The sequence below is a fragment of the Salvia hispanica genome, chromosome 4, assembly GCF_023119035.1.
Source record: "Salvia hispanica cultivar TCC Black 2014 chromosome 4, UniMelb_Shisp_WGS_1.0, whole genome shotgun sequence".
NCBI lineage: Eukaryota > Viridiplantae > Streptophyta > Magnoliopsida > Lamiales > Lamiaceae > Salvia > Salvia hispanica.
The window spans coordinates 5,277,569-5,291,455 of NC_062968.1; the positions used below are offsets into that span (position 1 = coordinate 5,277,569).

Genomic DNA, 13,887 nt, shown 5'->3' on the forward strand with positions numbered 1-13,887 from the left:
ATTAACTAACAAACATATTCATCTCACTAAATGTGAAATAATTAGTACCCGCTCCGTCTCAACTAAATTAAGATATAACTTTTGGATACAAATATTAAGAAATTATGTTAAAAAGTAGGAGAGAAGAATAAAATAAGAATGATAAAAAGAGAATAAAGTAGATATAATAGAATAAAGTAAGAGTAATTGTATGTTTTGTTTTTCGTTAAAAAAGGAAATGACACACCTTAATTAGGACATACCAAAGAGAAATATGACTAAACTTAGTTGGGATAGAGGGAGTATTTATTTTTGCGGTATGTAATTTATGTATAATGTAATTTTATGAAAAAAAGTTAAATAAAATAGACCGAATAGAGATCGACGTTATTTTCATTTTAAGAAATATATCGCTTTTTATAAGACATCATAAAAAAATAAACATAGCATTTTTAATGGACGAAGAAAGTAGTAGTATATATCGCCGCATATTAAATATTCAGTTTGACAGCGATTTAAAATCTCACCTCACTAAATGCTTTTTTATGAAATACAAAGAAAAATGGATAAAAAAAATTGATGAGAGTCTCATTTTTTATGTATAATTTTATATATAATGTATTTAGGAAGTATAGGGTCTATATAAATGAAATATCAATTCATGAATGTCAAAAAATGAAATTTCAATTCATAAATGTAATAAATGTTAAAATACGAATATTATTTTATGAATAGATTAATATGTTGAATTTTTCTATTTAATTATATTTTCTTCTTTCTAGTACGTGGAGTATTAAATAAAGTGAATGACAAAAAGTATAAGAGTTCAAATTTCTAAACATATAAACATCCGCACTCGAAAAGAGAACAGAATATGTAAACAAAAATAAGTAACCAACGCAAATTTTATACACAGCAACATATTTTTCATTTTGAATTCAAGTTAACTCAGCAACATATTTTTCATTTGGATTAATAAATCTAGACACAAAACTATCCATTATTTTGACTTTGCACGTGACTTTCAATTCTCAAATACAACTAGCATAGAAATGGACTTTAACTAATTACATAGAAATGATAGAATTTAATTCTCCTTTACTTTATTTTTTATTTTATTCTCTTTAACAAAACTTTCTCATTACATATTTTTACTTTGCTTTAATATTATTTAACTCACTATATATAGTAGTACTAGTATTTTTAAATTTTCATTGTTAAAAGAAAAGAGTACATTAAATTTAGACGTTTAATAGCTTAAACATTATACTTGTACTAATTAATATTGGTATTGATCAGGTGATTAAGATAAATGGTGAAATGTTTTGAGTAAAAAAATGAATAATGGGGGTGGGGGCCAAAGTGGCATTAAATAGGGCGTGGCAGAAAGAATGATGGGAAATTCTATCAGAAAATGATAAATATGTCCAAGAAAACTGCAGAAGATACAGTAGTACTACTATTAATTTATTACTCTCTGTAATGCCTTTTGTCTTTCCTCTTAATTATTCTCTGTATTTACCATTCATCAACCAATTGCATTTCCATTTTTTTTGCCAAATCTCTCCTACTCTTTCTGTCCTCCTATCTTCAGGCAATTCTTGCACGCATCAGGTTTCATGTCTCTCTCTATATCTCTGTATTCATTTTTCAATTTTCTAGCTAAGTAGTACTCCTACAATTAAATATATGACGTCATTATTGCTTCGCAATTTGCATAATATTCTGCCAAAGTTCATGAAGATATCAAATACGGAGTACATATAGGTGGTGTTCGGTTGTCATCACTAATAATCATGTGACTATCCATCTAGGATTAAGTTGTAGGATTATTTTAGTTGGAGGGGGAGGCTATGACTAATTATCATGAGACTATCCATCTATGATTAAGTTGAGGGGTCAATCTTATGAACCAAACATGATACATATTTAATCATGAGATTTAGTCTTGCCAATCGAACACCCCCATAGTATAGATGTATGATCTCTCGGTAACAGTTACATAATAAGTTAATAAATCTAATAATTTTCAAAAAAAAAAAAAGAAATTAAGAATTTTAGGATGTTCTCCGTACTAATATATCTCAATAATTGCCATATTCAATTGTTTATGAAAGTTGTAATTGTAAATTGCAACAATAGATACCACACCACTAGGAAAATTGTGTATGAAAAAGCGGATTGTTGAGTATTCCCTTTGTTCCACCGTAGGAATTACACTTGGTATGAATACGGGTTTTAAAAAATATAAAAAATAGTGAGTTGAAAAAATTAGTGGAATATAAGGTCCACTTCTTTTTATACTCTTAGTTTTATAATATTACAGTAGATAGTATGTGGTGTGAGTGAGTTAGAGGAATGTGAAATCTATTTACTCCGTACTATTTATGATAAAAGTGAAATGTGACTCTTATTGTGAAATAGACCAAAATAGTAAAATGTGACTCTTATTGTGGGACGAAAGGAGCATGTAAAAAGGCTTGAAAATGAAGATTTAGCTTATAGGGTTTCATGCATTAGTAAAATGACAAGTTGAGCTTAATTTTCCCCTCAAATTCATCCTACTGGTACTACTCATTCTCTATCCGTCCCACAAGAATTGTTCTAACTTTTCCATTTTCATCCATCCCATAAAATTCATCCCATTTCATTTTTTAACATTTTTTATAGTGGACCATATATTCTTCTAACTTATCTCTACTCACATTCTATTATAAAAATAATACTATATAAAAGTAGGATTCACATTCAACTAACGTTTTCAACTTTCTTTTCATTACATTTATTAAAACTCGTGCTCGGTCAAAGTGAGATAATTTTTGTGGGACGAAGGGAGTATTAACTAATATAATATGTCTAGTCATGCATGTAATATTATCAACAATGTCTAGGAATGTATATGAAATAATTACAAAAAGCATCTTCGAGGAGGAGTTAAATAGAAATAACCACTACACTTATCCTTTATTTTTTAACCCTGATAATGGGATGAATATTGGAAAAGGTATTATATATTTTTCAGATTTGAAGATGTATATTTACCTTTTTTCTATACAAATGGTTACCAAATATAATTGTTACTTTTATATGTATATAAATTCTAATTTACTTTCTTCGTTTGAAAAATTCACTACTACGTTTTAATAGGAAGATATATTCATCTCCTTTTAAAGAGATAATCAAATGAGAAATAATATTTTATTCATCTACGATAAATCTCATTTTTCCTTTTATGAATGCCCATAAAAAATAGAATCATCAAAAAATGGACAATATGTCACAAATTATTAACAATATTCTAGTTACCTTTTCTCTAATTCTCTCTCACGCATACCAATTATGCATGTAGTATTATTTTTATCTCTTGTATTTTATTCACCTTTTCTTCTTATTTCTTACTCCCTACATTAAAACTTTTGTTTTTAGGAGTCGTAGTTGACCATTTTAGTTCTTTCGTAATTAGAAGTTTCAGTTCATTTTTACTATAAACGATAGGTTAACCCCACTTTTCACCAAATCATTTTGTTTACATTTTTTATAAAATTAATATATAAAAATAGGTTTATCATTCCACTATATTTTTCACTCAATTTCTTTCGTATTTTTTAAATTATGTGTCAAATTTAAATGAGATTCTTAACAAAGAACGGAGGAGGGGGTAGTTAAGTCAATGATGAGAAAGAAGTTAGTATCATGAGAGTGTTGACCTAGCTAGTGATGTCAATTTCAAATAGGGTTGGAAATGTAGGCATGGTAGCCTACATTTTACATGGCTTGACCGTCGAGCCCGCCGGTTGTAGTATTATTCATTTTTTACCCTTTTCAGTATACTGTTCAGATATTCATTTAACTTTAATTATTTCACCTATTCAATTACACAAATCAAATTATTGATTCTATTTTAATTGCTAGCGTCGAGTAATTAATATGGGGAATTGAATACTTGGAATAATATTATTAAGTTAAATACTTGAGTTGAGAAAAATATTCAAACCTTGGAAATAAAAAAATGTTGGTTGAATTCTTGTTGTTTATGGCAAATCAAGTGCGGAAGAGTTAATTATAAATAATAGTGTCAAATTGTATTTGATTTTCAATGCTACTGCTTCTCAACCATTTTCCTGTTCTCCTTTCTCAAATAGTTGTGTTATTTTACTATCTAATTAATATAGTTTGCATAGGAATATATTACACTGTGCTTTATTTTAGAAAAAAAAAAGTCATACTTATATATAGACAGATACACTTACTTTGCATGGTTAACTCTATTCATGATTAAATGTCAGGTGACTGATGTATAGGTTTTCTTTATGGGTGAAGTTTAGAACATCTGTTCATAAATATACAAACACTATTTGTCGATATTGAAATAAAATACTCCTGAAGCATTAAATATATCATACTATTTGAAATTGCAAGTGAATGGGTGTTGAATAAGGGGATGAGATCCCCTGCTGTTTTGGAAATCACCGCACAATTTGCTGTGCTTAAAACGCAGACATTAAGGAGTAAAACGACACATGTGATACTTATTCCATTCTCTCTCTTTTTCTTTTAATATGCATATTTTCATTCTTATCTTTCATTACTTTATATTGTAAATAAAAAGTATTATAAAATGCAAGCATAATTTATAATCATCATTACAGAAATAAAATTATTATTTCAAAAATCTGTTATCCTTATTTTTAATTACTTTCATTGTTAATTATTTTATAGTATAATTAACGTTTAAAATTAAATTAAGGCATATGTTTTTCATTCAATTTCGAATACTTATGAACCGAGCATTTATTTCATGATAATCATTATTAATGTTTTATTAATACTACTATATGTTTAATATTGTGTGTATAAAAAACAGCACAAGAAGAATGAAAATATACATATAAAAAGAAAAAGAGAGAGAATGGAATAAGTATCATACGTGTCGTTTTGCTTCTTAATGTCTGCGTTTTAAGCACAGCAAAATGTGCTATGATTTCCAAAACAGCAGGGGATCTCATCCCGTTGAATAAGACACACTTCGTAAAATGGTAGGAAAATCTTGGTTTTGTGCCTTTTCCATTAAAATGTCATGAATTTTGATAACTAGTATAGTACATATTAACTTCAAATAAACCGAACAAAATATATTACTGATATTTAAAATATCATGTAAAATGTTGAAATTTGTAAATATATTTGTATACACCAGAATATCAGTTTATGGCCAGACCTTTAATACAGTATTTTATATATAATGCTATTAAAGGCCAAACAATGCTATATGCCATTTTTTGGACTACCCATATACAGTTATTCATTGATTTGATGAAGATTTGATACAGCTACAAACTATGCTAGTAGTATATGCTATGGATAGTACTATTCATTTTAGTTTTCACAATAAATTTTTTATATGTAATGCGGATAGCAATATTATTGAATAAAATGTATGAGGATTAGAGAAATTATAAATTATTTCAAAGAAATAAACAAATTCCTCTTGCAGTCATACATCACCTCCCTATCATCTCAAAAATTTCAATTGAACCTATTCTTCAAATGGGTAATACTACTGTTTATCTTCTTTTTTTGGATCTTCCTTATTCAATTTGTACTTTATGTCCACTATATATTAACTATCTAACATTGATAAGTTGGATTGTCCATTAATATTAAATATCTTATTTAATTTTTCTCACTCGTCCCATCAGGGTTTAAACTTTCTTTTTTTGCATATTAAGGAATGGATGTACAGTAAGTAGATTGCAATAGTAAGTAGATTGCAATAAGTAAGAAAAAGGAGTAGAGTAGATAAATGGAGAGGAAATAAATTAGAAAAGAGAATAAAATAATAGAAATTAAATAATAACTCAATTACATTAGAACAGAGGGAGTACCAGTTTTGATAACTGACCTTATATTTTTTTATATTTTTTTATAAAACTAATATATATATATATAGTATATATAAGTACGGTCTATATTCCAGTAGTTTTTTTCACACATTCTTTTTATATTTCTTAAAGCACGTAACAAAGTGAAGACATTCATTGTAGACGGGATGGAGTATTTAAAGAAGACAAAGGTTAAACTTGGGAATTGGAAATCTAGCATCAGTTTTTTTATCCCACCAAAATATCAATCTAAAAAAATGAAAAAAAGAAAGTGAAAGAATTATCTATGTATATATAAAAGCAAAATCACTTTGTTTCTGAGCAAGTTTATGATCATAGAAAAAGTTAACATGTATCTTGGCGAGACGACAAAGATGGCATGTTCATAGATAGTCATAGTATGTAACCTTGATTTGCAGCCAGGCTGTGACCAAAGCTTTCTTTGCCCATTCTGTAACACCAGATCCGACTTTGTTTTGATGGATTGGTGTTTGATTTTATTGTTTCATTCATGTTTCTTTATTTTGATACTGAGTTTGGTCGACTAGGTTTATTTATTTTAGCTAGTGATGTTTGATTTTAATTATGGTGTTGATTTTGGTACCAAAGCGAGTGAAAAAATTGGAGGATGAGAACGTAAATTTACATATAAATAATCTCGTCAGTCAAATGGTAAACTAATTTCATCTTTATTTTATATATTTTATCAACAAACAACAACTTAACATAAAATATTTCTTACGTCCAAAAAAAAATAGTCTTATCTTTATATTTTGGTTCTTTCAAAAAAAACATTCTCATCTTTCTATTTGAGTGTTCGCGATAAATGGTCTCACAAAAAAATTAAAAACAATCTAACAATCTCTAAAAGACTAAAACTATCAACTTTTTATATTCTTACTCCATCCGTCCCACTAAAAGATGTCACATTTCTTCTTTTTGAAAAAAATATCTCTCTCACATGAATATAAAAATTATATTTTCTCTCTCTATTTATCATACTACAAAACAAAATCTCCTAAAATTACGTGTTGTTCCACAAGTGTGACATCTTTAGTGAGACGGAAGGAGTACTTATTTACAACTTATATATACTGGGATGTGATCAAATGAAAACTCTAAATATTGTAAAAACTCAAAACTAAGATCTGCACCTTTAGAAAATATCAACAGATCATAAAAAGCATCAACAAGAAAATGTCAACATAATTTCAAACGGTAGTCAATGATCGACGTTATATTGGAGAGTCATATTGATATCAAGTGCTGACATTAAAATCTTGAAATTTTACGACTGTGATTGATATTATATTTAAAGTGTGTTGAAACTGTGTTAAGAAGTTTTGAGTACATACATATATATAAGCCAGCATTTTATCACTACCCTATATATACTAGTACTACCATTTATTCACTTTTTCTTTTCGCTCTTTCCTATTTAACTAGTACTTTTTTGTCCTTCTCTCTCCAATAACTTTTTATCCTTCTTTACTTAACCACTTTTTCTCATTATTTCTTCTATTTTACTAACTTCTTTTTAAAATAATTGTTGTCCATCAAAGGAACTAGTTTAGGAGGAGTATTAGTTTAATCTTAAATTACCTTGGGCTCATACTTGTTTGTTCTTGCATTATACAGAATATCCATATTAACCCTGTCATACTCTCTTCTCCCATTTTAGGAGTCATGATTTTTATTTTTATCAGTTCCACTAGGAGTTCCATTAAAATATTCCATAACTAATAGGCATCACATTCCATTCATCTTATTTTAATTGTAATAAAGTGACACACATTTCACTATCTTTTCTACCAATTTTTCTTTACAATTATTAGGACTGATCAACCTAACCCAAAATGGGATAGGAGGTACAATTTAGGCCAAGAATATTAATTGCCAGAAAATGAATAGGAGTACATAATTTTGTAAACCTTTATTATATAATGATTTAAAAGTTCAATTGTTTTGCTTCTTGTCCTTGAGATACAAAGTCTGCCCAAAAGGTTTACAGTGAAATAATAATGTGGCTGCCCCATTGAAGTGGGCCAACATAAAATTGGAAAACAAATAGACAGTGCTCCAATCTATTTTGTGCAACTATTCATTGTGCATTTATTCGATGTCACATTTGTGCAAAAATTTATGTGTCGGCCATTTTCTGTGTTTATAGAATTTTTTGCTTATGTTTTTGTGATGGCAAGCAACCACTCAACATTGAACAACAGCTGAAAAGCATTAATTCATAGTACTAGTAATTATATCTATTCATCTAATCAATTGAATAAAAGTATACATTGATGTATAGCAGTAGTATCAAAACAAGCAAACGCACCATCTAATTCTTTTAAAAGCTTGAATATGAAACTGCAACATTTAGAAGTAAAACACATTCGTTTCATGGATATTTTGGGTAAAAGACTGGAAAATAGTAAACATGGAACACAATCAGATGCGTTATTTATTACAGACTGGTGTACCTTGAGAAAACCAAAGTTATAAATTCCACTTCCCTTTACAATTTAACAGGGAAAAGTTCTGGTGAAACTCGGACCACATTCTGCCACTGTCAATACTTCCAGCTTCTTCCTATGTGACATGTAAAAGCTGATGAGTAATTCGTTAGAAATAAGCAACCATGGGAAATATATTTAATGCGAAGAGGTTGCAGCCCAAATATGAAATCATGTAAATCATTGGTGCAATGTGGAAAGAAGATGACAAAAACCAGGCAAGCATGCATGCCAACAGAGATGTTTCAATACAAACAAGCTTATTTCAATACCGGAAGGAAGTAATCCTCAGTTTATCACCAGAATTTTGATCTCTGTCATCTAGTTTTTACCTTTATCAAGCTTTGGTTAGTGAACTTGGAATGATATCTAGCCAACCATGGGAAGAGGAAAATCAATCCATGACATGGAAATGCTTGTTTCCCATTAAAAGGAGAAAGGATACTCTCAACTGGTTGTTTGTATGTCGCCAAGAGAAGAAAGTGTACTGGACTTTTGTACACTTCTATGTCATCTACATTATTTCTTTAACACAGATGAGTGCGATTTGCCAGGGTAAAATCCAGTTGTAGTGGAGACCAGGTAATTTTGCTCTTCAAACTCAAATTCATCAGGAGAGAAACATGTCGATATTCATCAAGAGACGGACAAAGTTGTTTCTAGCATATGTAATATCTAGTTCCTATACGAAGTTGAAAAACATCATCCACGACGGATGCTGGTCTTATGTTAAAGCTGCAACAGACTTTACTTGGAACATAGCATGTTACTGCCTGCTTCTATCCTTTAAATCATCAACCAGTTAGAGATTCAATAATATGGATTTATTTTATTACTATTAAATTTTAAATCTAATTAGTTTATAACTGTTTCATATTGTGTAGTGTCATATCAACACAAAAATGTTTGTATCTAAGTCATTAACACTTAAGCTTAACAGACAGCAAATTGTGTTGATATAGGGGATGTGCTTATAGTGTGGTCGACACATGTTACACAACACACTAACACAGTTACATAAATTTCCAGCCCTAGCTATACACCAATAACTAACCTGAACACAGAGTGTTTAAAATCAGTAGATACTAGATAGCAGCGATGAATTGGATGCAATAGATGGCAGTTCAGGAAATGAATTTTAACCAGCAGCCTGGTGCTCTACATAAGTTTTTCTTAGTTAATGGCTATTGACTAAGACAAACATTACTCCCTCCGTCCCTACTGAATCGTATTCTTTTGGGCTGTCCCACTAGAGCTAAGTCATTTCCTTTTTAGGAAAAAAAGCAACACATCTCCTCTCTTACTTTCTTCTTCTTTTTACCCTTTCTCTACTCTCTTTAACCCACTTAACACAATTTTCTTAAATTTTTGCCCAAAGAACGCTCTACTACTGAGGACAAAGGAAGTACAGCTCTTGTACAGTATGAGAAGAAAAGGTGCAACAGACTGACAGAGTTATTGACACACGGTGGTACTGGTTCAGTAATGGTCAAAAGGAATAGACACTGGATTAATGAAACTTGACTAACAATACTAGCAGTGAAACGAAGTACAAACTCAATCCAAGTGTGCCATGCTTGGAACAACCTAACAACTAAACTTGAATTCAAAAGAAAAACAGACCGTAGGGTTCCCAGAATGAAGGCCTGACCCACCCAAGGCCTAATTTAACGAACTAGCAGGATATTGATGATAATAGGTATATTGGTAAATCCTTGCAGCCAACGAAACTAATTTTCTTCAATCCTTATCCAGATGACAATGAACTCTAATTATTGGTTTATAAATGATCACAGAGGCCCTTGTGAAAAGGAGCTAAGTAATTTGACCAAAAGGCCCTTGTGAAAAGGAGCTAAATAATTTGACCAGATAGGCAGATATGCATCTACCAATCACTCACTTCTCAATTCAAAATTATTGCAAAAGAGTTGCTCTGAATATCATACCCCATTTTGTAGTCATCCAAAAATTTAAGATACATTATGTATCACAGAATTTCACTGAACTCTATTTCTAATGTATTCTAAAATCTCAATCATCCATATTACTAATCGAAGTCATCCCTGAAGCCTAAAAACAGAGGACAACATGCCATACTTCAAGAACAATGTTTGGCATACAAATGCGATATGATCCTCTTTCATAGCATTACCTCTTAAGCGTTCTAATTTTCTCCAAAGACATAAACATCAAATTCAGGCAGATACAGATGCAAAAATAAATCACTCAACAATGTATAGAATTTCCCAAAATTCACACATATTTACCATGCATCAATATAAACAATTCAATGAACTTCAATCATATATGCCGTTATGAAGGATCACGAACTTAATTCTAGGTTAATTTCAACAAGCTCTTTCAGGATACGTATATACATTGACACATATACAATGCGTTCGATTATCTTCAAATACAAGATCCAAACAGGGTCAACAGAAAAAAGAATCATGCTTCAAAGTTGCAGATTCTATTCCATTGAAAGAACGCACAAATAGGAAGAAGCCAAAAAACCACAAGATCATCAAGTAACCTGCTAAAACTGACCTTGAAAAGGATCATTCATCATCATCAAAATGTGGAATCAAGCATTGGCGGTTTTGGGGATTAGGGGAATGGGCTGCGACTTCGACTGGGCTTCGCGCTCGCGGATCTTCTGCATCTGGAGCATCCGTTCCATGACGAGCTCGTACTCGCACTTCTCGTAGATGTGGCGCTCGGAGCCGCACTTCCAGGGAAGGTAGAGCTCCGCCTGACGGCATTTGTTGAGGGGGATGAGCAGATGGGCGCATTGGTCTCTGTACGCCAGCGGCACTTTGGCCTCAACCATCTCCTCCTGCGTCGCTATCATCTTCTTCGATGAGCCCGGAGCCTCCATTGAATGAATGAATCGGACGGTGAATTCTGACTTCTTAGATTTGGGGAATTTTCAATTTTGAATTGATTTTGTATGTTAGGGTTCCCTGATATTGTTTTGTCTGGGAAATTTAAGAAGCTTCTTCTTTTTTCCCCCTTTATTCATTTTTACATGTGAGTTCAATTTGGAGTGCTTTTCATTTCTTATGAATTTCATAATGATTTGATCTGAAATTTAAAACCACGAAGCTAAAAAATTTCGTAAATTTGATGGCCAAATTTTAGTTGTCGTGATTTAACAAATTTACGATGATAGAAGAAACACAATATAACATTTTTTCCCATTTTATTTTCGAAAATGTTCAAATTGTTTTTTAAAGCTGAACATAATGAAATTCGAAATCGAACCAACTTGAACTCAATGTTGGGTACGGTTTATTTTCACTTGTCACTCTTAATTGGTTTCTTTTCAAATTATACTATTGAAATTAATTTAAATGGTACAGTATCCTAGATAAATTGGACATTGAAATTGAAGTATATAATTATAGCATTCTCCCAATTTTATCATCATTTAATAATTGTTGAGATTTAATATTATAATTATTAATAAGGTTATTACTTTTTTTCATAATACAAAACAGAGTGAGTTATGAAATTGAGTCTTTTGAGACATAGTCTAATCCTCTAGAGCATGGACAGCAATCAAATAAGTATTAACTTTCCAAGACAAGTATATTTCGGGTCCAATGGATTTTCCAACTGGACCCAACCAAAGATTGTGAATTTGACATATATCAATCGGAATGTTTGAACTTAGGTACACAAAAATAATTTACTTAAAATATTACCACAACATGACATTAGTGAGTCTAATATTACCAAATGATCCGTATCAAACCCGCTCCAATATCATTTGATTGAATAGTTGACCAGCCATTTCAATTGGTATTTTTTCACAAGCAGACATGAGATAAGAAATCCAAGTTTTCACTAAGATTTGAATAGCGGCCCAAATTTAAGTTGATTCTATTTCGTCTCTTCCTCAAAGAAAGACGATCAAATAATTCCCAATCACGGTCCTTGCGGATCGGACTATCCATATAATATACAAAAGAAACTCCAAATATTTGATATCTTTCTCTTTGAGTAAGATCTCAATTCCAGTGACGATTTATTAGATATCTTACAACTAGAATCCCTCTTTTTCCGATCTAGTTCCTCCACCACCGCGAACCCCGCTTAGATTCATGGCATGCTACACTTTTTAGTTATTGGAAGAACCCAAGTACTCTCTTTCGGATTCAGGGGAAAAAACTCTCAGAGATCTTTTTTTCTTTTGGAAGATACAAGAAGCGAACCAATCAACCTATTGATATTGGAAGACCCAACCGATTCTTCCAAGGTATCATTGATGAATTAATTTATCTATATATTTTATTTTAAAAATAATTTAAAATTCTGTGTGGGACCCTCTCAATATCTCAAATATAGTATTCATATCTAGATCCAAACTCGTGTTTAAATATGGGCTTAAATAATGTCTTACCAATCTTAAACCATTGTTAACATTTCATTTAGGCTTAATAAAATAGCATTCGAGTCCAGGACTCAACACCAGTTGCCCTTATTTCACTTAATAGTTTTGAAATGCAGTATCTATTGCTATAGGGAAGATGGAAAATGGTGAAGACAACCATTTTTGCCGATCATTACATGTTTTGCACGTGTCTCTTTTGATTAAGGTATGGATTTCACATAGTAGTTCATGTTTTATCAAAATATTTTTGGTTAATTGCTCTAGCATAGAATACCTTTTATATACTATAAAATGATGGATTATTGCATACATATGAGATGAGATGTGGGGCAAAAAAAGGAAATTATAATTAATAGGACATTGTTTTCCCAATTTTGATCACATTATTACAACAACCATTGCATGGTCCAAACACACATGCCTTAAAGAAGTTTGACCAAGGCTATGATGATATATATTGACCATATATAACTAATACTCTCAACAAATGTTGAAATTAAAATGATAAAGAAAAGCATGAGATTGGCGTGAGCCCACCACGGTAGGAGTGAAGAAAAAGTCGCCAAAATCAAATAACAAAAGGAGAAAACAGTTGGAAAACCATTAATCAAAAGAAATAAATCCCATTTGAATTGTGTCCTATCGCCATGCAGTCAATATATACTCTCTCTCTCTCATACATATTCACATTTGAACTCTGCAAATCAAATGCATCCACGTGGTAATTGAAATGATAGATTCATTATCATGTTTTAATTACTGTAGGATATTGTTCAATGTCCAATTATACTAGTAACAGAACTACTATTAATGATTTATCCTCGAAACTTCATATTAGTATAACAAAGTTGATAATATTATTCGAACCAAGAATAAATATACAATAGAGATAGAGATAGAGTATCACAAGAGGTTTTGAAATTTCACTTTATTGTATGGAATGGAAACAAGGTATGATTAGAAGAGCAATTATTTAGTCCCCCACTTTAACCCCACCAATGTTGTAGCCCCACATAAAGATTTGCAGAAATATGAAAAAGTTAAGCATATATATTTTCCGAATCCCAAGAAAACATATCCGTCTTTATCATCTCTTCTTTCTAGCCGTTGACTGCCGATT

The 13,887-nt window shown here is 30.8% G+C and overlaps 1 protein-coding gene across 2 annotated transcripts; it reads right to left on the bottom strand.

Annotated features, from left to right (window-relative positions):
* Positions 1-8,289: 8,289 nt before the first annotated feature.
* Positions 8,290-11,313, bottom strand: LOC125223371 (NADH dehydrogenase [ubiquinone] 1 beta subcomplex subunit 7-like). Of its 2 annotated transcripts, none has more exons than XM_048126493.1 (2): positions 10,919-11,313; positions 8,290-8,443 (listed from the first exon to the last, which is right to left on the bottom strand). In XM_048126493.1, the coding sequence occupies exon 1, from the start codon at positions 11,247-11,249 to the stop codon at positions 10,956-10,958; it is 294 nt and encodes a 97-aa protein (XP_047982450.1). In that variant the 5' UTR covers positions 11,250-11,313; the 3' UTR covers positions 8,290-8,443; positions 10,919-10,955. The 2 variants fall into 2 exon arrangements, with proteins under 2 accessions (XP_047982450.1, XP_047982449.1); XM_048126492.1 differs by having other exon boundaries at positions 8,290-8,447.
* Between the last annotated feature and the right edge of the window lie 2,574 nt (positions 11,314-13,887).